Source organism: Amblyomma maculatum, chromosome 1 (assembly GCF_055883805.1).
Source record: "Amblyomma maculatum isolate TAMU_Amacu chromosome 1, ASM5588380v1, whole genome shotgun sequence".
In the NCBI taxonomy this organism is placed as follows: domain Eukaryota; kingdom Metazoa; phylum Arthropoda; class Arachnida; order Ixodida; family Ixodidae; genus Amblyomma; species Amblyomma maculatum.
Window position 1 is genome coordinate 406,489,243 of NC_139344.1, and position 21,434 is coordinate 406,510,676.

At 45.6% G+C, this 21,434-nt stretch overlaps 1 protein-coding gene across 1 annotated transcript; it reads right to left on the minus strand.

Moving 5' to 3' along the window:
- Positions 1–639: 639 nt before the first annotated feature.
- Positions 640–20,196, minus strand: LOC146208816 (NADH-cytochrome b5 reductase 3-like). The gene is made up of 4 exons (XM_084587324.1): positions 19,972–20,196; positions 14,041–14,256; positions 9,957–10,225; positions 640–1,356 (listed from the first exon to the last, which is right to left on the minus strand). Exons 1-4 carry the CDS (start codon positions 20,188–20,190, stop codon positions 1,143–1,145), a joined length of 918 nt encoding a protein of 305 aa, XP_084443450.1. The 5' UTR covers positions 20,191–20,196; the 3' UTR covers positions 640–1,142.
- Between the last annotated feature and the right edge of the window lie 1,238 nt (positions 20,197–21,434).

Consider the following 21,434-nt stretch of genomic DNA (forward strand, 5'->3'; position numbering starts at 1 on the left):
TTCAGCGTGACCTTGCCAAACCAAGCAGCAACAGCTCACCCGTAGTCAAACGCCAACGGAAAGGCGCATAACGGGCAAAAAAAAAGGCTACACAAAAGGAGGTGGGGTGAAGCCGCGCACCCGTCGTCGTTAATAGGTGTGTCGACGGACGCTGACTCCGTCATGACTCGGGACAGGGGTCACTATCGGAATAGTCGGATAACAGGATTGCCTCGCTCGTGTGGCAGTGACAGTGACTCAACCCCGACGCGATGCAAATGGCATCGTGCTGCGCTCCACGGTTGCCCGCATAGGCACACCGCACAATTGTTATGGCACGTCAAACTGCTCGAAGATGACGAGTGAGCTGGCTCCTTCTACTACTTCAGCCGAAGAGGCATGCCGTGTCTGCTGGGCTGAGTTAGAACGGAAAAGGAGACGCCGTAATCGTGAACACGTTGCCTAATGTGTCTATATCATGGAGCGCAACCAAATCGAAACTTAGAACAAATAAAAGAATTACTGACCGACGGCTACAAGTCTACAGCACGTATAACTCGGTTTAACCTTAGTTGAAGCCCTCCTAATAGTTTTGGAGCGCGGTCTAAAGGTAACGCCTTGAGTTAAAAAAGATAACAGCATTGAAAATGAAACCTGTTTTTTAATTACGTGCCAGATGGCACAGTGTATCCGCAAGCAAAGCGGATGACCCCGAAATCGGCTTGGAAGTCAATGTTAGCGATCTGATAGATTTACCGCATCTTCTAGCCGCGTTCAGATAACAGTGGCATGAGAAAAAAAGAAAAACTGCACTGTAAACTAAACTTTAGTCGTCTGATTGCATGCCAAATGGCGCAGTGTGTCCGTATACATGGCGGAAAGCCTCTAAATTGTCGCGTGAACTTACCTTTAGCATGCTAACGATGCTCAATGGGCGCGATAAGGAAAGCGGTGACTGCACCGACGTCTTATCAATGACTGGTGCCTGTTGTGAGAACCTTTTGCCGCTGGTGAGCAATGCCACGAACTTTAAGGACGTGTGATAAACAATTGAAGAGGCAGTCGAGAACAAAGAGCAGTAAGTTGATTTCAGCTCTTCGCAAGTATTCGTCTTAGAAAGGAAATTATAAGGGGAAAAGGGGAGGGGCTGCAGAAAGTGTGCCTCAGAAACAGAGTATCCGCTGTGGCTTGTGCCCGATATCCCTGAGCGCCGGCTTGCAGACGTCTTTGATGAGCTCTGGGGGTCCGCAACAGATCACCAGAGTTCCAGCGTCAGGTGGCGGAAGGTACTCGGTCATGATTTCCAGGCTCAGAGGACCCGCCACGTAGTAAGCCGTGCCCTCGGAAGGCGGTGGCTTGCTCAGCACGTGGCATAAGCTGCGGTGAACAGCAACATTTAATGGCCGTTGCGTGCACTCAGCAGAAATGGGCCAGCCACTGAAAGCTCACTGCGTCCCTTTCTTTTGTATTCGCGACCGTTATTCTTGAATTAATTCCAGGTTTTGTTATAAGGCAAGGAGAGCCAGGGAAATTCCTTCTATAGCATTGAAAAAAACAGGTGCCCTTAACGGGCTACGAGCTGTACGGAGTGAGATCATGTTGTTGAAAAGCGAGGTTTTATCGTTTGGTCTGGTTTATGGGGTTTAACGTCCCAAACCAATTCGGGCTATGAGTGGTGGTAGATTCCGGAAATTTCGACCACCTGTGGTTCTTTGACATGCACTGACATCGCAAAGTGCATGTTTCATTTAAAGTAAGGAAACATTAAGCCTCGCACATAATTTCAACATTTTATTGCGAAAAAGTTAAGGTGCGTTTACCGGACAACCAAGTGCTGAATAAAAGCAGAGTCCACCAGAAAGAGGGCGAAGGCCGCAGACAGACACAGCGCTGGTTCATAGCTAAGGTTATTCATGTCTAGCACGCAAATATCAACCAAAAACAAGTACAACACATCTATGTCACTGTATTGAAGTTTGATTATATGCGACAATACTTTTTAAGCCAAAACAAAATATTGTTAAAAACATATTGTTACGCCCTTAGTTACAATATGAAGCAAAGCTTGGTCTCCTGCTCTGCTTTATAGCCGAAATCCTTTTGTGTCATGTCAGTGGACTGGAGGGCAGTTTCTTGACCTCTTCATTGTTGTTCCTTTGTTTGGTGCCCCTTCTTTTTATTTTTTTTAAGGGGGGGGGAGGGTGGAAATAAAAGCTTTAACGATTGTCCGAATGCGTTGACAGTAAGCAAACAGATGTTTTAACAGTAGACAGGGCTCAGTAGATTAATATTTCAGCGGTCGTCTGTCATTTTTAGACATTCTACTAAAACGCGAAGGCACTGGAATATTATTTATCGAATGCAGGGGTAACGCGCATGCCGGCGTGCATTCAAGAGTAAATTCCGTGCATCCAGCACAACTGTGCCACAAACCGTTGCTTCTTCCCTCACTTGCCCGCCATGAGAAGAAAACTGTTGTACTCCAAACGCATGAACGAATGCAATGATCTGTTCACTGTATTCCGTTAACTGTCGTCTTCGAGCCAGCCATGGTCTTCTATACGAACCGTCGAAAATTTGTTAGCCCATCCGACGCCGGTACAGCCCCATACACAAGACAGGAGGAAACAGATTTCTATTCCTTACCACCCGGCGTAGGCGAAAACATATCCCGGATAATTCAATCGCACGAACTCGACGTCGCACATTTCGCCACGGGGACGCTTAAAAACGCAATCGTGAGTTTCAGAGAGGATCGAGGCTTCCTGTTGTCATTTGCAAAATCCCTGTTTAACATAGTGCACACGTGCATGGATTAAACACGCAATTCGCAAAAAAAAAAAAAAAAAAAAAAAACGGCCATGAAGCGCTGCAACTATGACGTCTGCAATTAGCACGTGAAAAGGAACGCGCTAGCGGATCATATGTAGGGTTATTCGTTTTCAGGTTTTATATTTTTTCAAAATTCGGGGTAGAGAGGGGGGGGGGGGGGGGTAAAAATCGGGCGCTATTTTCCGACTTGATAATAGAGGATAAATCGAGTTTTTCGTCGAAACAATCCAAAATTTGGGTTTAATCGGGTTGGATTTACACAGTAGTAATTTATTCCATTTCTCCTAATCCATGGGTAATGATTACAGTTATGTTTTGAATTGCTTACAAGAAAATATCTCATAATTTGGCGTTTCTGTCATAATTATAACTCTCAGTGATGTCCAACGGTCAGTTTTTGGACAATAAACATTTTATTCAAGTGAGCACAATCATCGACGTTCTGCACGTCCTTATTAACATACACAATTTTGTCTATGTTAATACACAAATTTTGTGTATTAACATACACAAAATTTCGGTTTTCCCCCGAGACCTGTCTGGTCTCCGAAAGTATCTAGCTGAGATGACGTTCGCTCAACGTCACATCTGCCTTTAGCTAGACACAACACTGTCAACGCAGCATTCGCTAGCCTGGGGTAGCGCACATTTGCGTTGTTCCAATAGTCAATCACTTCAACTTTCATTTATGGGGCTTGCTTCCAGCAAGTACTGGTTAAAAGCCTTACCGAAGCCAGCCTCCATCGCCCGTCTTGGAAATAGAGTGGTCGGTAGTCATCAAACGACTGACTCAGCTGTCGATTCAGGAATGGATCGAGTAAGGCACCCCGCCCCGCCGGGGTGGCGCAGTGGTTACGGCGCTCGACTACGGTTCCCAAGGACGCGGTATCAAATCCCGGCTTCGCCGGCCGCTTTTCGATGGAGGCGAAAAGCAAGGCGACCGTGTGCTGTGCGATATCAGTGCACGTTAAAGAACCCCAGGTGGTCGAAATTTCCGGAGTCCTCCACTACGGCGTATCTCATAGCCTGAGTCGATTTGGGACGTTAAACCCCACAAACCAAACAAATGAGAGTAAGGCGGCCAGTTTCCACATTGTCAACTGGTTCTCTTCTTTGTCTGAGACGTTCGGTTTCAGAGTGCACTCCATGTTTGTGCAGATTTTCTAGTAAACCTTTCACAACAAGTGTTTGTACTAATATGTAACTGCTCTTAGGTGACATAGACAAAACACCTTTTGCTCAATTGCTTTTACCGATCATCGTAGAAAACTCGTTGAGAGTCTGCTGTAGCTTGACGTTTAGGAGGTGATCGAAGCTTGGCATCAGAAGTTGTCCGCTTTCAAGCATTTTTTGGACATATAAGAGTGGGTCCAGTACATCTTTCATTAACTGCCTTCGTATAAAGAACCTGTTTATCACAAAGTACCGCTCGAATAGTGTCTGCTTTGGTGCTTTCATACGAGCTTACAACAAGTTACGTGGGCACAATTGTCCCAGACACCGGGATGTTTTAAGAACACGTTCAGGGTGCAGAAACCGGGTAAAATCGGGTTTTACCTGAAAACTAACCCTATGCATATGCTGCTTCCATAAGCCTTCACATTGAGTGGAATAGCATGAAGTCGACTGGAAAAGAAATAAACAAGAGCAGAGTGCTCTACATGCCATAACCCGGTATTCAGACGACAGCGGGCACGCTCAGTAACAACGAAGGAAGCATACAGTCGCTCTATTTACGCTTGACCTAACTTCGCATCCTTCTGATCATATGCAAGAAGGGCCCCACGCTGGAGCCTTTTCATACACAGCTTTTTATATAAACTTTATATAATTTCTAACATGATTGGCTGGAGTTCCAAACCATTCTGCGAATAATTAAGTTTCCTGCAGAGAAAGGTTTCCGGCAAATTTTACATTTTATAACTTTATCTAAAAATGAAGTTCGTTTCGGAAAAATAACAAAATCGGTGCCGTTCTGAGTACCGAACCTTCCTTCACAGCTCATCCGAGGAAGGGAAAAGCTCTCACGTGGACGTATAATGTGCGTAGGGGCATATGTACCTGACAGAAATATTGCTGTTGCTCACATAATCTTGAAGCAGGCTGAAACAAACTTTGGAAGCATTTTTCGGTATTCAATTTCCAACATGAGCCAAAGCACACGGAATCGAGGTTTTTTATACCGGTTTCCATTGGGCGAACAGGAGCAAGAGCAACGAGCAGCCAGAGCAGCGTACGAAAGCACTGGGGACGCGCGTTCTCGTCTCCCCAATGGAACATTCACGCTGCTCGGAGAGCAGCGTACCGAGGCGGAGCGCGTGACGTCAGGCGTCATGTGATCAAACTTTTCCCGCGCTTGTGTTGCCCGTATCTGCCGGCCGAACGCCACCGCTGCCGCCTTCTGCCATTTTTCTCGACCGTCCTGCCCGCGCTCCGGGCGGCGAATAACCAGAAGCACGGCCGGTCTCAAGGAAGAAAGCGCGCGCGCTCTCCATCGAGACCGGCCGTGCCAGAAGTGACATCAAAAAGGTCACGTGACTTCCTCCGTTCTTCCTGTACTCCGCCGCTGGCGACGGAGCACCGAGGACTGCTCTCGGCTGCTCCCGGGACCCCAAAAGCGCGCCTCCTCTGCCAATGGTAGACAACGCTACTGCTCCTGTTCGACCACTGGTAAGCGCTGAAACTCACGAGAGCACTTTTAGTTCAGCTAAAAGTGCTTCTGTTCGCCCAATGGAAACCGTATTATTCAGGTGGCCAGCTCAATTCCGCCCTGCTGAGCCATCTTAGTGCTTTCCGAGCTTTTCTGTGGTGGAGACGCATAGAAAAGCACTTAGATTTCACATTGCTGGAAATATCCTCACGATACTCCGGAAATTGCTGATGCCTTTAACAAATTCTCTTAAGCTTTTCGTAACACTTTCTCTTCTAAAAACATACATTTAATCGTGCCCACTTTAATCTTTGAATTCAAATAATACTCGTAACAGCTGTGCCTTTCTGTGCAAGTCTTGTAAAATATCCTTTTGAATGTATTAACAAAACCTAGTTTAACACCTATATCAGAAAACCATTCGTGTCTTTAATCCGAGAGCATTACTACGCTATGTTTACACATTTCTGTCCGCAGACCGTGTCCGCAGGCTGCGTCCGCAAAATCGTGTCCGCAGCAGTTGTAATTGAGAAGCGGTAGAGGTTAATGAGTGGTATCAATCGATAGAGGGTGACGTAATGCGTCCCAAAAATAAGTAATTAGGTAATCAATTAAAGGCAAAGTACGCAAAATCGTGTCCACAGCAGTTGAAATTCAGAAGTGCTAGAGGTTATGAGTGGTGTCGCTCGATAGAGGGTGATGTACTGTTGTGTCCGAAAAAATAATTAGGCCAATCAGATAACCGGGTAAATAATTGGAGGCATAAAGGCGAAAATAGTATCATTAGCTAGTGGCTTGGCGCCACATTTGAATGTATCAAATACTAAAATAGTTAGCTAAATCAGTCAATTAGGCGGCAGGCCGCAGCCGCAAAATCGTGTCCGCAGCAGTTGTGAGTAAATGAGAAGCGTTAGAGGTTAATGAGTGGTTTCAATCGATAGAGGGTGACGTAATGTTGTGTCCGAACGAATAGTTAGGCTAATAAGTTAACTAGGTAATTAATTAGAGGCACAACACGAACAATCGTGTCCGGAGCATTCGTGAGTAACTGAGAAGTGATAGAGGTTAATGAGTGGTGTCAATCATTAATTAGGCCAAAAGTTCATTAATAATTAACTAAGGCAAAAATGTAAAAATAAAAGCGAAAATGATCTCATTAGCGAATGGCTTGGCGCCACATTTGAATGAATCAAATACTAAAATAGAAATCAGTCAATTAAGGTGACATCAAGGATGTGACGTCACGCAACCAGAATTCGAGAAGAGATTGGCGCGCAATTTGAAGGTACCAAAGACTAAAGCAGTTAATTAAAGCAGTCACTTAGGGTGACGTTGAGGGTGTGACGTCACGCAACCGGAAGTAGCGTCGAAAAAGGGCATAGGAAGAGATTGGTGCGCAATTTGAAAGTACCAGAGAATAAAATGGGTAAACAAGAAGTGAATTAACGTGACATAGAGGATGTGACGTCCCACAACCGGAAATAGAGCCGAAAAAGGGCATAACATAATTGTAACATAATTAGTAATATTCTTGAAATAAAGCATTTGCTTCCTCTCCAGCTTAATCGAGCTTTCTGAGAAGCAGTTATCAGCCTCATTCACATTGAAGAACCGAATAAATGACTTTCAGACAATCCTATCTAGATGGATCAAACAGCTCACTTCTCTATTTGTAAAGTTAGATTATCTCCAAGACTGGCGATAGGGAAGTAATTTGATTGTTTATGTTGCAGACAAGTCTGATACGGAGAATACCACGCAGGTCGAAAAAAGCAGTGAAAAGAGGTATATTTTCGCACACTTTGCTCGTGAACGTTACTAGTATCAAATTATTTCAGGCTAAGGCAAAAGATAGAAAATATAAGGAACATCGCTCAACCATTAGCAACTTTTTGCGCTAGATTAATAAGGTATCCATAATGAATGCCTGTCACAGACTGGAGTACCGCAAATAAGTTGTGCCTTCAGGTTTTTCGAAAAGGTTTCGCGAATTGCACAAAAATATTTGGACAGCGCTGCAGATTAAAGGCGCAATGGTGCGAATGTTAGGCGAATATACCAGGTCTTTTTTTAGAAGGTTGGAAATTTTAGAAAAACTGGTAACTGTCTTTGGATTATTTTAGCCGCGGAGTGGTATTGAGGGCTATGGCGGACACGGAAAAGACGCAGAGAATTCTACTAATTCGCTGAATAGCTAAATACGTTAATTAAAATTTTAAATTCTTATTTTAGAGTGTATGTCGTATCTGCCCCATTGCTTGTCGTCCAAATAGTAAAGACGCAAATATATAGTTGCCTAAAACAAAAATGCAGCGGACGTTAAAGGCCCATTAATATGAACCTTATAGATAGTTTCACCCAATAAAATCGCTCCCGCGGAGCGTACGCCGCAGATAGCTCGGTCAATGCGCGCCTTTAGGCCGGACTGAAAGCGTAATAACCGCGCTCATTGGGTACCAACGCGGCGGCTATCAGCAAATGCGCGGTCGAAACGAAGTATTGACAACGAACCTCCACGCGCACGTCTGGCTTTCACCATGCCAGTAGAGTGGTGAAACCTCTCCGTAAAGCGGCCAACGTCACAGGCACTGTTTATTGTGTGGAACTGCATGCGAGGGTGACTGTTGTAGGGCTTAAAAAAGGCGCTACAATTTTTCCCAGAAAATCTTTTTTCACGGCTATGGTATTTGGAAGGCGAGCTACAATTCTGCAAATGCAACATAACTCTTAAAATGAAAGTTAAAAGCTGATTAACGTATTTAGTTATTTATCGGACTCAGTCAAGCGGTTTGCGTCTAACCTGGGGTCCGCCGCACCCACAATATCATCCCAGGCACAAAATAAATCTAAAGCCCGTAAAATTTGTCTTAAACGTTTTGACCATCTAAGAGAAACAACCAACCTAAAACAGTAAGAGTTACTAGCGTTAAGTATGGACGAAATAAAACAACTATCTGCTCCTTCTCCCCTCATGAAAATTCAGACAGATTAACAAAGCAGCACAAACCGATGTTTCCTTAATGTTTTCAGTGTTAAGCGTAGGTCTATATAAAAAAAGTTAAGCGATTGAGAGAGGCTGCATTCTTACATAATGCAAACGTTGCTTTTCTTATGGAAAGATGCAATTGACGGCAGCTAATGTATTTCAGCGGCATGCATTCTAGTTGGAAAAGTTCGAGGGCGAAAGCGGAGGATCTATGTACCGTTTTCAAGACATGTGATTTTGCTAGAAACAACCGACGTCCTACCTCTAATAGATGCATCCCTTGTAAAGCTCATGATAATGCCGGATGTGTGTTCAGAGAAATAAACAGCCTTCCTGTGGCTCACGCAGCTGTTCCAAAGGAGTTACGAAACATTTAGTGGACATAATCTCCGTTTTTACAGGTATCACGTGGCAGCTTTAATGACTCGTGTAAGGCACCCCTTGCAGATACTCGTTTGTGCAGATTGCTACACAATTAATGTGTAACAATTTATTTGTATGCAAGCATTATCTTGGTTATATATTATTAAATTTCTTTCTCAATATAGGCACTGTACGCACTGAAGAATTCCAGTATTATTCTTGCATAATATACAATTATTAACGAATTGCTGTTCCGTTTCAGCAACTAAGCCAGCTATCACAAGCAGGTCATCATGATCGGACTATACCCACTGCAGGGCGAAGGCCTCTCCCATATTCCTCCAATTAACTCGGTCCTGTGCTAGCGGCATCCACTTGACCCCTGTGAATTTCTTAACCTCATCCACCCACCTGCCTTTCTGACGCCCACTGCTGCGCTTTGCTGCCTTTAAATCCAGTTTGTTACCTTAAGCGACCATCGGTTATCCTCCCTACGCACTATATAATCTGTCCGTGCCCATTTGTTCTTCTTGATTTCCACTGCAATGTCACTAAATCGAGTTCTTTCTCTGACTCATTCTGCACGTTTTTTACCTCTTAATGTGACCCCTGTCATTTTTAGCTCCATAGCCCTCTGCATTGTCCTCAAGTTAAGTAGAACCCTCTTTGTTAGCCTCGACGTTTCAGCGTCATTGATGAGTACAGGTATGATGCAGCAATTGTATACTTTCTTCTTGAGCGATACTGACAAGCTTCTAGTCATAATCTGCGAGTAGTTGCCACATACGCTCATCCCAACCTTATTCTCTTAGTTATTTCCCTTTCATGGTCCGGATCTCTGGTTACTACCTGTCCAAGTAGACATATTCGCCACGACTTCCAATGCTTCACTACTTAACGTAAACTGCGGTTCCTTCCCGACGCAGTTGAACATTGCCTTAGTCTTCGGCATATTGATTTTAAAGCCTAACATTCTGCTTTTCCTGTCTAGGTCATTAATCCTTCTTTACAAGCATCTTCATAATCTTATATATGGCTAATCATATTTCGAAGAATGTTGGTTTCTTTGGGCTATATTCAAAAGGTGTTTTCTTCAATAGCTATGAAAGCAAGTCGATGTTAAGCGACTAGGCCGCATGGGCTCACCTGAAGTGCTGTGAGTGGATGCGGGCGTACTGTTCCAGCTCCTGGCGCGCGATGATATCTTTCTCGCTGTAGTTGACGTCGACCATCATGACGCGCGTCTGGTCGATCTCGTCCTCCAGCATGTGTCGCAGCAGCTGCAGCATGGGCGTCACTCCACTTCCGGCCGCCACCAGGCCCAGCCGGGTGACCAGTGGTAGGCGCATGCCGTCAGCAGCGAATGAAAAGTGACCGCGCCCTTCGTACACGAAGCTGCCCCTGGGACCCTGCACCTGTGGCGATCAGTGGACATATGCAATTTTCAGTCCCAGCCAATTTCCTGAATAAAGTCCCGCATTTCCTCTTGCGCGGGCAGCCCTGAAGTTCCGTCCTTTAGTACAGCTCCCGGGAAAGTTGTGCCGCGTTTGTGTGTATATTTAGTTACACTGCGTGCGGATTCTGAAGATTTTCATGGTCCCTGAAGACGATGTCGTTCGTTAAACCTCGACACAATCGTCTTACCTGGTCTCTAAGCAACAGCGAGACTTTAGAATCTTGCATCTCCACCTTCGTGTCTTAAATGTCGCTGTACCGGGACGCGTTCAGAGCCGCGAGCAGGGATTGTTTGCTCATGTTGTCCAGTGGTTCTTGACCTGTTTTGCGATGTAGCTAAAGCTACACTAAACTAGTAGAAGTGAATTTCGCGGAGCCGGGCAGATTCCGCTACTGCACACGCGCCGTTACCGCGGCAGCCAGCTGCGCTGTTCCACACATGTTCCACCACTGCCTCGCTACAGATAAGAGGAGGAGGTAGCGTCGTCCCAGCAAATGATCGTGCTGGCGTGGAGAGGAGGTGAAGGGTAGTTTCGGCACTGCTCATGCGCGCGCCGCCGTGGAGAGCTGCTTCGTCTAATTGTGCGCTGAGTCCCGCAAGCATGGAATCAAACCAGCTATCTCAACAAGAAGTACGGTTAGCCATATGAAATTCTGCCTGCCGGGATGCTAGAGCCACACAGATATACCACGTTGGGCTGGCGCTCTAACGGTGAGTATTTTATTATGCGCATTCCTCGAGAAACGAAACGTTTGCTTGTCAGGTCATGTGCATGTATTGTTCCAGACGAAAATCATATGTGTCATTTAGGAAATGCACACATCAAATGCATGTACTGCTGAAGCCAGTTCCTCGGGCAGGCGATGTTATTTCGAACCCGCCGCGTTCTTGACGAACCATTGGGAGAAAAGGCTATCTGCAGTTGTCACCAGTTAGCCTGAACACGGAGTACAATGCAGAATTTGTAAACAAGATAAGTTCTGTATTACGACGAGACGAGTAACTTTTGGCAGTCTGCTCCGGTAGGCTTTCCGCAGGGGCATCCAAAGTCACTAAAGAATACCATGTACCCTGCCTCCTTTTAGTCTGGCAACTACTGTTGGCTAATTTCCCAAGATTCATTGCGCGCAAGAGAGAGAAGGTAGCGGCGTCAGAGGAGGTTGGCTTGTGGAGGCTGCGCATGTTCCCTCCTAGTTTTGTTCCGCCATGTTGGCCGGCATCGCTTGTGGATTCATACTTAACCAGCCAAAAGACGAGACACAGCAAAGAGGAGGACAGGACAAGGCTTGTCCTGTCCTCCTCTTTGCTGTGTCTCGTCTTTTGGCTGGTTAAGTATGAACCCATACCAACGTGCCCAGTCATCAACCTTGTTGAATTTCATCGCTTGTGGAGGTCATGAAAGTGGATTCTGCTTGGAATTCCGGTGAACTTTCATGATTTTAGCGCAACACTGGTTGTGTTCAAAGCAACGCTCGGTCACCGGTAGCCACAACTTTCGCCCCCCCCCCCCCCCCCCATTTGGTTCATCAGCATTGAACCCCCTAATGTTTCACTGGTCGAACCTGAAAGCATTGAAAGTGAACCTTGGACACACCTAACGCTTGAAAATATGAATGCAAACGCTTTAGTCTGCTTTTCTATGCACGCAGAGCGTAGGACAACTAAAAAGACAGAAACGCAGTTTCACTTGAACTGTCAAAACAATATGAACAAATATTCAGTCCTCCGTACGTACAAACCAAGCGAGCCCACCCAAAAGGCACCAACGGTGCTCAATGTATGCCATGGGGCCGCTCACTGCGCGCACCCATCCTTCGCTGCCAAAAGGTTCATGCGGTCGCCACACGTGCGCAGGTTGCAACCCCAAGGAAGCGAAAACGGGCTTCTCTGAAAGCGGAGAATAAAGACAAGAGTTGAAAGACTGAGAAGAAAGGACGTCGACATCTATAAAGATAAGTCACCGTAATCACAACTACTTCACTTCCCAGTGAGCGATAAGGGCCGATTATAAAGTCATTCAAGGGCGGTGAAAACAATTTATCCTGAGAAGATTGCGTGAGCAACTGAGCTCCAATTTTGAGAACGCATGAATACGTTCATCTTTTTTTGTGTACTCCTGCAAGACTATGTGAAGGTCCTCCAGGTCTTTTTGGTGCCCTCTGCCCATAGCAGCACTGACTGGTTTCCAAGTGTGAGAGTTGGCACTTAGCACGCTGGAAGCAAGAATGCTCGTCATGCTCTCCTACTTTAGGCATATTTGAGACGTTGGTAACTTTGGTTAGAACTTGCAAGGGGCCGTGCACTCCAGCGCTTTGACTATCGCGCACGGATCAGAGCTTCTTATATCTTTGCTAGTTTCATCTTCGTAGGCTAATAAAAACGATTTCGAATGGACAGGACGAGAGGGATGATCACAAAAGAGTGAAATGTGAATATGACGGTTCCGCATTGGTGAAAGTGATGAACGACAATGATCTTCGTGGGCCAGCTTAATAAGCGAGGCGAAATCTGGAATGAGGAAATCACGGCAGTTTTGGAGATGCATCACTTTGAGAATGTTTTCTCTTAACTCGTTCCTGAAACTGGTGATGTCGGCGTAAGTACCCATAGCCCACATACCTGGAGTGGCAGGTGGAAAGTAAAAAGAACAATATTGCCCTTTACATATCTAAGTGTGATGAGACAAATAATAATATGACAAATAAAAGAGGAAGAGAAGCGCCGGAGCGATGGACGTCATTCTGATTTTGGCATCAGCACGCGTTAAGGCAGCCACCTATAGTTTGCAGTCTACATCCAAGAAAAGTCGGGTACATTTTCTCGTATCCTAGCGACCGCTTTTATAACGGGTGTGCGCTTGAGAGAAGCCAGTAAAAAGCCCAGTAATCGTGGCTCTCTTTTGTAGTTGCACTGATTTAAACATTACTTAAGATTTATTCTTACTTAAGTGTGCACTGCTTCGACAGTAATTTGAAGACGACAGTTAAACGACAACAGTTAGTGGTATTCAGATTGGCATACAATTTTACAAAAATGCGCTGATCACTGAAAATGGTTGAGAGATTTAATAGTACGGGTGGCACAATCATGCTTTCTAAGAACAGTGGGTGCCCGAAGCTAAATCGCCAGGGCACCTTTGACGTAGAAAGAGCCATCCTTGATGGCCATTTAAAGACGTTAAATATTCTGAACGGTCGGTTAAGATGTCAGGGACCAGTATCAAGGCACTAACCTCTCATTCATTACAGGGCAGTTATACTGGCTACAAAATGGTTTGAAAACCAGTAGTAAGATGCTCGTCTCTAGTCGCTGTTATGTAGACCAGGATTGCGGGGGTTTTATCTGCTGAGAAAGTTAGTAAAGTATTATATTTGTCTTCTACAATTTCACGCGATGTAATAGTAAGCGAATTAGTGGAAGAGGGTGCAACATCTGTGTCGTTAGAGAGCGTGCTTGAAGGAGCGCCCGGTCGTTATGTATCTGTTAGGTTTGGTAGTTTGCTCTGAGTGAACGTGCACTAGATTACTATGTTCACGAATACGTTACGTTGCATCCTGTCTGCTTAATCCTTGTCAGTGAAAGAGTGTGGCTCCATCTGCGACCGCGTTCGTTGAAAGAGAAAGTCTGCATGTGCAAGAAAGTGGTAAACCACCGAATCATGCTCGCATTGGGAGGCGTTGTAGTACATCACTGTAAGTGAGGTAAAATAGTTCCATACACTATAAAACATCCGTCTAGCACTAGCGAAATTGCGGGCGACTAGAGGGGACGCACCTGTATCTCGTCACCAAGGCGTAGCGAATCCAGGTACTGGCTCATCAGTCCTCCGCCGGGGAACTTCTTGCTCTCGCCAGCAGGGTACACCTTCACCATGATGTCGAAGCTGCCGCGCTTCTGAGAGTGGCTCACCGGCGTGTAGGGGCGTGACACAATCAACTTTCCGATGGAGGCGTGGAGCACCACGTGCTCGCCCACGCGGAATCCCAGCCTCTGGGTCATAAAAAGAGAGGGTGACTTTATTCAAGAACGCAAATTAAGATTTCAACATATGCAGTGCCTCATTGACCAAGGAAATCGGGTCTTCCAGAATTGTTCCGACGCCATGCATGCACTCCAGGAGAAGATAAAGTGGTGCCGGGGCTGGACTGAGCGACAGGAAAGGAGAAGCGGCAGGGTTATATATTGGCATACAGAGCAGGGCATTTGAAAAAGAAGGGGTTGAACAAGGATGAAAATGGAAATGGCTGCAAGTGCACTGAGAGTGTTCGTTGGTTGGAATCCTACGAAATATGTGCTTTAGCCAAGCTGAGATGTTAGTTGACGGTAGGGTTTATTTATTGTGCATGCGTGTGCCATTGTCTGGTCCATGTCGGATGGCTTGACCAATGGATCAGATGTGATCGGATGGGAATATTGGGGTTAGCTGGTGATCCCGCTCATTTCCTGTGATCCCTGAAAGACCTATGACCCCCCACGTTGTGACCTAATATAGAGCCAGGGAGTGTAGGGCGTGGTCTAGTTCTGTTTTCAAGTCAGACAACGTTAGTCTGTGCTGGAGCAAGCGAATAGCCGCCATAAAGTCCATGTAATTGTCGTACGAAGCGCAGCTTTGAAGTTCAGGGGATTACATACTGACATAAGTGATAGAAACTTTACAGCAAAGATGCGAGGAGTATTTCTGTAGTGTCCGCATGTATTAAAGGAAATGTCTGTCAGCAAACGTTGTGAAAATTAGAAATGCCGCTAAACCTGCGCCCTATATGGTGGCACCAATGTATGCTGTATACGAACTGCGTGGATAAAGGTGCCCTTATTGCAGGAAATCTCACAGCCAAGTTTTACCGCGGCTGGGGAAACTGGAAGGTAAGAAAGGGCGCATTTCTATGCAATATATTCTGCGCAACCAAACCCGCAACCCCGCTTTTTTTCAACGAGAAGCAACGCACGAGCGACTATTTCTCTCGGCAGCTTTTTATCATATACGCCAAGTAACAATTATTGATCCTTCAGCGATACCAACAGTTAGTAATCATGATACTCTTATTGCAAGGAACAGATTTGCTACTCATAGTCATTCAGGCTCAGGTATCTCACAATAAGCACAGCAACGTTTGACGGTTTGAGTGTTAGCTACAGACCAAAACACATTAAATGAAAATGCCTACCGGATGCGGCCTCCCCTCGGAGGCATCTGTTCATATTTTGGTGCTTGCCTCACGTTATGAGAAACCTCGTGGCTATTTATCGCAGAATTGTGACTTCGCCACCGGCTTGTGTTATTATTGTTTAAAAAAAAAAACTAGTAGTCACCGATGCCAAAGAGAGCATATCGGATGGACTGCGTTTTTATTTGTGGGTTCGATCAGTGGGAATCATGCAGGGGGATACTTTCGGCCAGAAATGTATTTGATTAAAAAGTCGACGGCCAAAAATCACTCGATGGTTGCGGGTCTGTAGGAGAACGTTGAGCTTTAGCCGCGGTTAAACAGTAAGACAAATTCAACTTTTTTTTTTTTTTTTTTCAGAGTTACACAGCCGAAGCCAAATCCCGACTGTGGCGGCTGCTTTTAGATTCATGCGAAAAGCGAGGCGCCCTTGTGCTCTGAGCTGACAGTTCATGTTAAAGTACGCTAAGAGGTCGAAACTTCCGAAGCCCTTCTCTAAGGCGTCCAAAATAGCCTGAATCGCGCTCGGCCGTTGTACCAGGTTAACCAAACCAAAGCAAATTCGGATTTGGCCACAACAGTGATGCTACTGTGAACTACTTTGAAAAGATCGCCTGCCGCAGTGACAGATATGTAGCACGTTCATTTAGGCACGATTGTTGGAGCCCCCGACCTTGAACCGCCGTTTGAACGCAGTAGCAATAATGCGTTTGCTGTGTGGCAAGGACCTGGCCCAAGCGTCCACCACTAAGAAGACCGGTGCCGAGTAATGGGCCGGGGGAGCTTGCAACGTTCTTTTTTCAGAGGTGGGTTTTGAACCCCCTTCTCCCATCCTTCCCTTCTCTGCATTAGTGGGCGCACAAGACACTAACCACCTGTCGTTTCCTACATCAGTCCAATACCCATGCTCTCTTATTTTTTTTTTTTTACTTTTTCCAACTGCGAAGAGAGGCACATTTACTGCGGATGTTGACGATAACGCCGCAAAACTGAAGAGGAACTATGCAGACCATGTACTACTTCACCAGCTCTAATTCACCTGTATCTGCTTATGATTATATCTTCAATATGGCGCTTTTATACATAGTTTTGATTTGTTGATGGCATTGTTCGACTCATCTACAGAGGCCAGAAGAACAGAAAGAAATTTAGAATGTGCAGCTTCATTGCGCCTGCCTATTATATTAATGAATGTATTACCTCGATAATATACTTGTCAGTTCGATCAAAGTTACTTTGGCAACCCTTAGCGAGGTATAAGGATCTAAATTTTTATATCGGCTTGCAGTGTTATTGCAGCTTGTCCTCAGCATTTTTCAGCTTGCAGAATTGTCGTCATTAGCGACAAGCTTAATGACTATGTCGGTATTATAAGCTAACTGGTCTAGAGTAGCCTGTTCTATGTGGAAATGGGCTGTCCGCTTTCCGGCTTCATTTTTTCTTCTTCTTTCTTGTGAGATAGCGTTTATACAACAGTCTTGACCGAGGCTCCGTAAGGACAGCTATATAGTGTACTTTCACAGTGGTATAACGTTTATTTAGTAGAAAAACGTGTAAATAGGCACGAAGTAATTGTTTTGACGTAGCTTGAGACATATAACTAATAGTATGTTTCAATCCCAACAGGTCGCCGGTGCGTTCACTTGGCCTAATAACGTAGCAACATTGGTGCAACTAGTAAACACTGAATGCTTAACGAACCTGAAGCATCAAGCATGCTCTTAATATAAACAAGAAGTCATTATTACTGAACATGCTGAATGTCCATTTCGATATCATCTGTCATATAGTATCTCTTTTCCTCTTACAGCACTGGGGTAAATTGGCTCAACGGACGTCAAGTCAACTTTATGTGCAGGATGAACGCTGACTTACGACGGAAAAAAATAAAAAAATAGACCTCTGGAACTACTCGTACGATACCGACCAGCCCTCGCCGAGACCTTCACCCGGTTCCGACTTTGTATCTCGCGACAATCAACCTTATACCAGTCGCCGATCACCTTTCCCTCGTCGCCGTTCACCTACCCCGCACCTCCACCAATTGTAGGGGTGTGTTTATTCAGTCGACACAGAGGATCCAGCCTCTTAGGATGAACTCGCAGCAGAGCGTCAGGCGTAGCGAATCACAAAGACAGCAACCAACTTCTTCGTCCTCGAGTGCGCCAGCGCGCGATACATGCCAGTGGCTACGATGACGAAGATTACCACACTACAGTACTGATGACGTAAAAATAGAGGTTCATGTATGACTCGCGACGAAATAAAATGTATCGAGTGTAAGGAAATGCTGTTCTCAACATCTACGTTCCCTTTTAGAACGGTTTTTAATGAAATCAACGAGAACCGTATACCGTTCGTTCGACCCAAAAGCCGCCCGCGTAGTAGACTACTCGGCCCCTCGTGTCGGAAATAATCACGTAGTAAAATTCTGATTCGTCTACAGGGCTATGACGCCAAAACTACATGACCTCGTATAGGAATTTCAGACGCCCCAAATTCAAAGCAATGTAATGTAACGAATTTGGGAAGCGGCCAAATGAGACCAAAATCGGCGAGGAGGTTAATCTAATTAATGTATTTCAGGAATATGCGAAATTAAATAAAATATCTTGCCGCGTTTTGACTTCGATCCGAAGATTTCTGCATGCCGGATGGGCACGCAGTGCATAGAATAAGAAAGGCCGTTGGCAGCAAGCGTGTAGAGAGGCACTAAGTGAACCCGCTTTGGTGCGCATGACTTACTAAAGTGTGTTTGGATATGTACTGATGCTACAGGAATAATAGTTTTAAAACTTAAATGATTTAAACAAGAAAAATTTTAAACTTTTACGCAAGGCCCTGTTAAAGGCGCTTGGCGCCTACTCGTAAAGCGAAGCTGTTTTTTTATTATGTGAGAAAGAAAGCAATAAAGAGAGAGAGAAAGGAAGAAAGAAAGAAAGAAAGAAAGAAAGAAAGAAAGAAAGAAAGAAAGAAAGAAAGAAAGGAAGAAAGAAAGAAAGAAAGAAAGAAAGAAAGAAAGAAAGAAAGAAAGAAAGAAAGAAAGAAAGAAAGAAAGAAAGAAAGAAAATCCTTTCTATAAACAATCACCTGGGGGTTTCATCCAAGTCCGGGGATGCATTGGCAAACACTGTCCTCCATCCAGGCCTGACCAATCCGAAAATCCCCATTTGCAAACGAGCAACCTTTACATGGACTGATATATATTTCACTCGACTACCAGGCACCACACGAATAACCAATCGCTTAGGAAGGGCCGCCCCCGAAATAGCCCCAAAATGATGAATCGAACGCTAAATAGGCAGACAAGGAAGACGCTCTGCCACTAATTAAAATATCCAGCCTGACCTCCTGAGCAGTCGTCTTGGCCACTGAAGACTGAGCTCCTCGAGGCGAGGAAGCCGAAGTTCTGACATAGAACCGCTGGCCCTACCTAGCTCGCTGCCACTCTGTGGTCATCGGTGACTTCTGCCAAAACCTCCCTCCTTGACATCTGTAGGAGGTGTACTGGTCGACGCAACCTATGCTCCGGAACTCTCCAGTCAGCCGAGATTTCAGCCCTCAGGGATCTCCCCCCATCGCGATTACGCCTACCGATTAGGGTAGCCAACGACTTCGAGGTCTTGAGTCGGATTTCGCGCCTCTGCAATTAAGTCGTACTGTGAGAATACCACAATCTGCTCCTACACCACCTTCGGCTTCCTCGCATCGAGGAGGCAAGCACTTACGATCAGCGCAAAGAGAAGGCGAGGAATGCGCTGTGTCTCTATAGTCGCAGGTGACTTCTGCCAAAACCTTACTCAGTGACAATAATAAACACTGTAATGTATCTCTCCAGACGCTACTCATATTTGGCCCTACAGCTCAAGATACACAAAATTAGCTCTGACACAAGACAAGTTTTCCTCTCTAGCTGTGGTATCTCATCTTGCTTAGAAATTCCTTTTTTTTTTTTCAGTTCTTGCAAGCACGTTCTGGCGGATGAAATTGTTGGACGATTGGAATAAGCAAGAAAGGATGGAGTGAAAGAAGTCATTCGTTGTTAAAAGAAATACTTAATTTACAGCAGGTATATATGTTTGAGTGAAAGGCTGATTTCACTGCGGACTTTCGATGGGAAATTGCGTGTGATTCGAGAGGTTACTTTAGGATCCCATATGCGTTGATTTGTACAAACTATAAAGGTGCCTGCATGACCTAAGGGCAGGTTGTCTAACTCTTAATTAGAATATGCAGGAACGTTTGATTCCTATTCCCACCTCTCATTACAAAAGAGCTACCTTAGTGGGTAGCACATACCAACTCGCAAGTCATGTGGACTCGTGACGTCGCATTACCGATGGACAAGTATATGCCGGCTGTATCACTTGCTGACTACCGCCTTTCAAGAGGCACGTTCGTTACCTGCCTCGCACAACGCCGGTAACGCCGGTGTTTCTTTAGAACGGGTCATTCAACTCTGCCGCATTAAATAGCGTTCACAGAAGGAACAGATAGCTGTTAGCCATCAGTGCTCAAACACAGATGGTAGGCGGCGTACCTGTTTCGGGCTTTGCAGGGCGAAGCGGAAGAGCCGCACGTTGTGGGCGACAGAAGAGCGGTGTTCGAGCCGCACCCAGTACAGTGCATCCCGCTCAGCCAGCAGCACTTCACCAGCCAGGACCACGCGTATCTTCCGCACCAGAAGCACGGCCAGTGTCAAGGCACCGGCGGCGGCGGCAATGGAGGCCAGCGTCAACAGCACGGTGCGTCGGTTCATCCTGCTTTTCACCGCTACTTCTACTTCTTCATTCTCTTCATCTCAGTCCCAACGGAATGACAGAGCCACGAGTGAGACGAGAACACAGCCGCTAGGCCAATGCTGGCACTCGGCACAGCTATAGCAAACAGCTGATATAGCACTAATGTTTTGATGAGGTTAGTTTTAAGTTACCTGCAGGTCGCCCAGTTTAATTTCTACGAACACCACAATCAACCCTTCTGCTCTCGAGGCATTGTCTCAGCTTGAGCGGGCATTCAAAATATCCAAGCGTACCGTATAGAACGGCTTACAGTTGAAGCTGAATACCTTATATCTCCTGTGTATTGTTCTTGAATTCGTGCTTACCCACTGTTGTTGAATATGGTAGTCCTCTACCTTTCACTTATGACAATATCAGAAATAACCAGGGTGTGGTGAAGCAAAACTTATCCAGTGTTTTTTTTTTCTGTTGTTCTATCCTTAGATGAATGGCACGTACCCACAATGAAGCGTGACCACACGTGTAACCACTGCTCCCAATTTGGAGCAGTGGGAGGCCATTCTGCACAGCGCGAACCTCGACCAACAACAAGGACTGGTTCGCAGGGCCCACGCTGCGGCGCAGGCCACTGGGCTGCCGGAATAGGCGGACCACCCACCACTCCGAGAACTCCCATGCACTCAATAAAGTTTTCAATCAATCAATTATCTTTCAGCTGCGCAGGATCCTCTTTGTGAATGACGTGAATATTACTCTCAGAGGCATGAGCTGCACGTCGTTTCCCTCATTACCCATCGCGTTGCGCATCACTTTGTATAAAATCCAATTACGGTCCTTTAAAATCCAAAACTGCCTCTGATGCAGGCGCTTTTTCTGCGTCAAGCCATTTCGATCCTGCGAGGAAGCAAAATGCGGTGTTGAGCATTGGGTTCCGCGGTTTTTGATGTTTTACACAGATTTGTGTGCAGAAAGCGACAGCCAGTGTCAGCCGCTTGATCCAAATTTCTTGAACGAACGAAGCAAAAGAAAACACGTGACGCCGCATAATAAAACAAGCAGGTCGAAATTTTAGCCGTAGTCACTGCGACAAGCCACCTGCGCACCCTTAGTTTATACCGTACCGCCGACAAGTCTCTCACGCTCATTCAAGGTTTTGCACCAAAATAATCAGCTGAATAATTCTGTGATTCGAAACCGGACGTGAGATTGCTTTTCATTGATTTTGAACACAGATTGGTAAATACAGCCGAGGTGCGTTTTA

What these genes read in the sequence shown, in the direction of transcription:
- LOC146208816 (XM_084587324.1), bottom strand. Translation starts at nt 20,190, where the DNA reads ATGAACCGACGCACCGTGCTGTTGACGCTGGCCTCCATTGCCGCCGCC. An exon ending in CCCTGCAAAGCCCGAAACAG is followed by an intron (nt 14,257 to 19,971) that starts GTACGCCGCCTA and finishes TTTATGACCCAG; the next exon opens with AGGCTGGGATTCCGCGTGGG. An exon ending in ATCCACTCACAGCACTTCAG is followed by an intron (nt 1,357 to 9,956) that starts GTGAGCCCATGC and finishes TGTTCACCGCAG; the next exon opens with CTTATGCCACGTGCTGAGCA.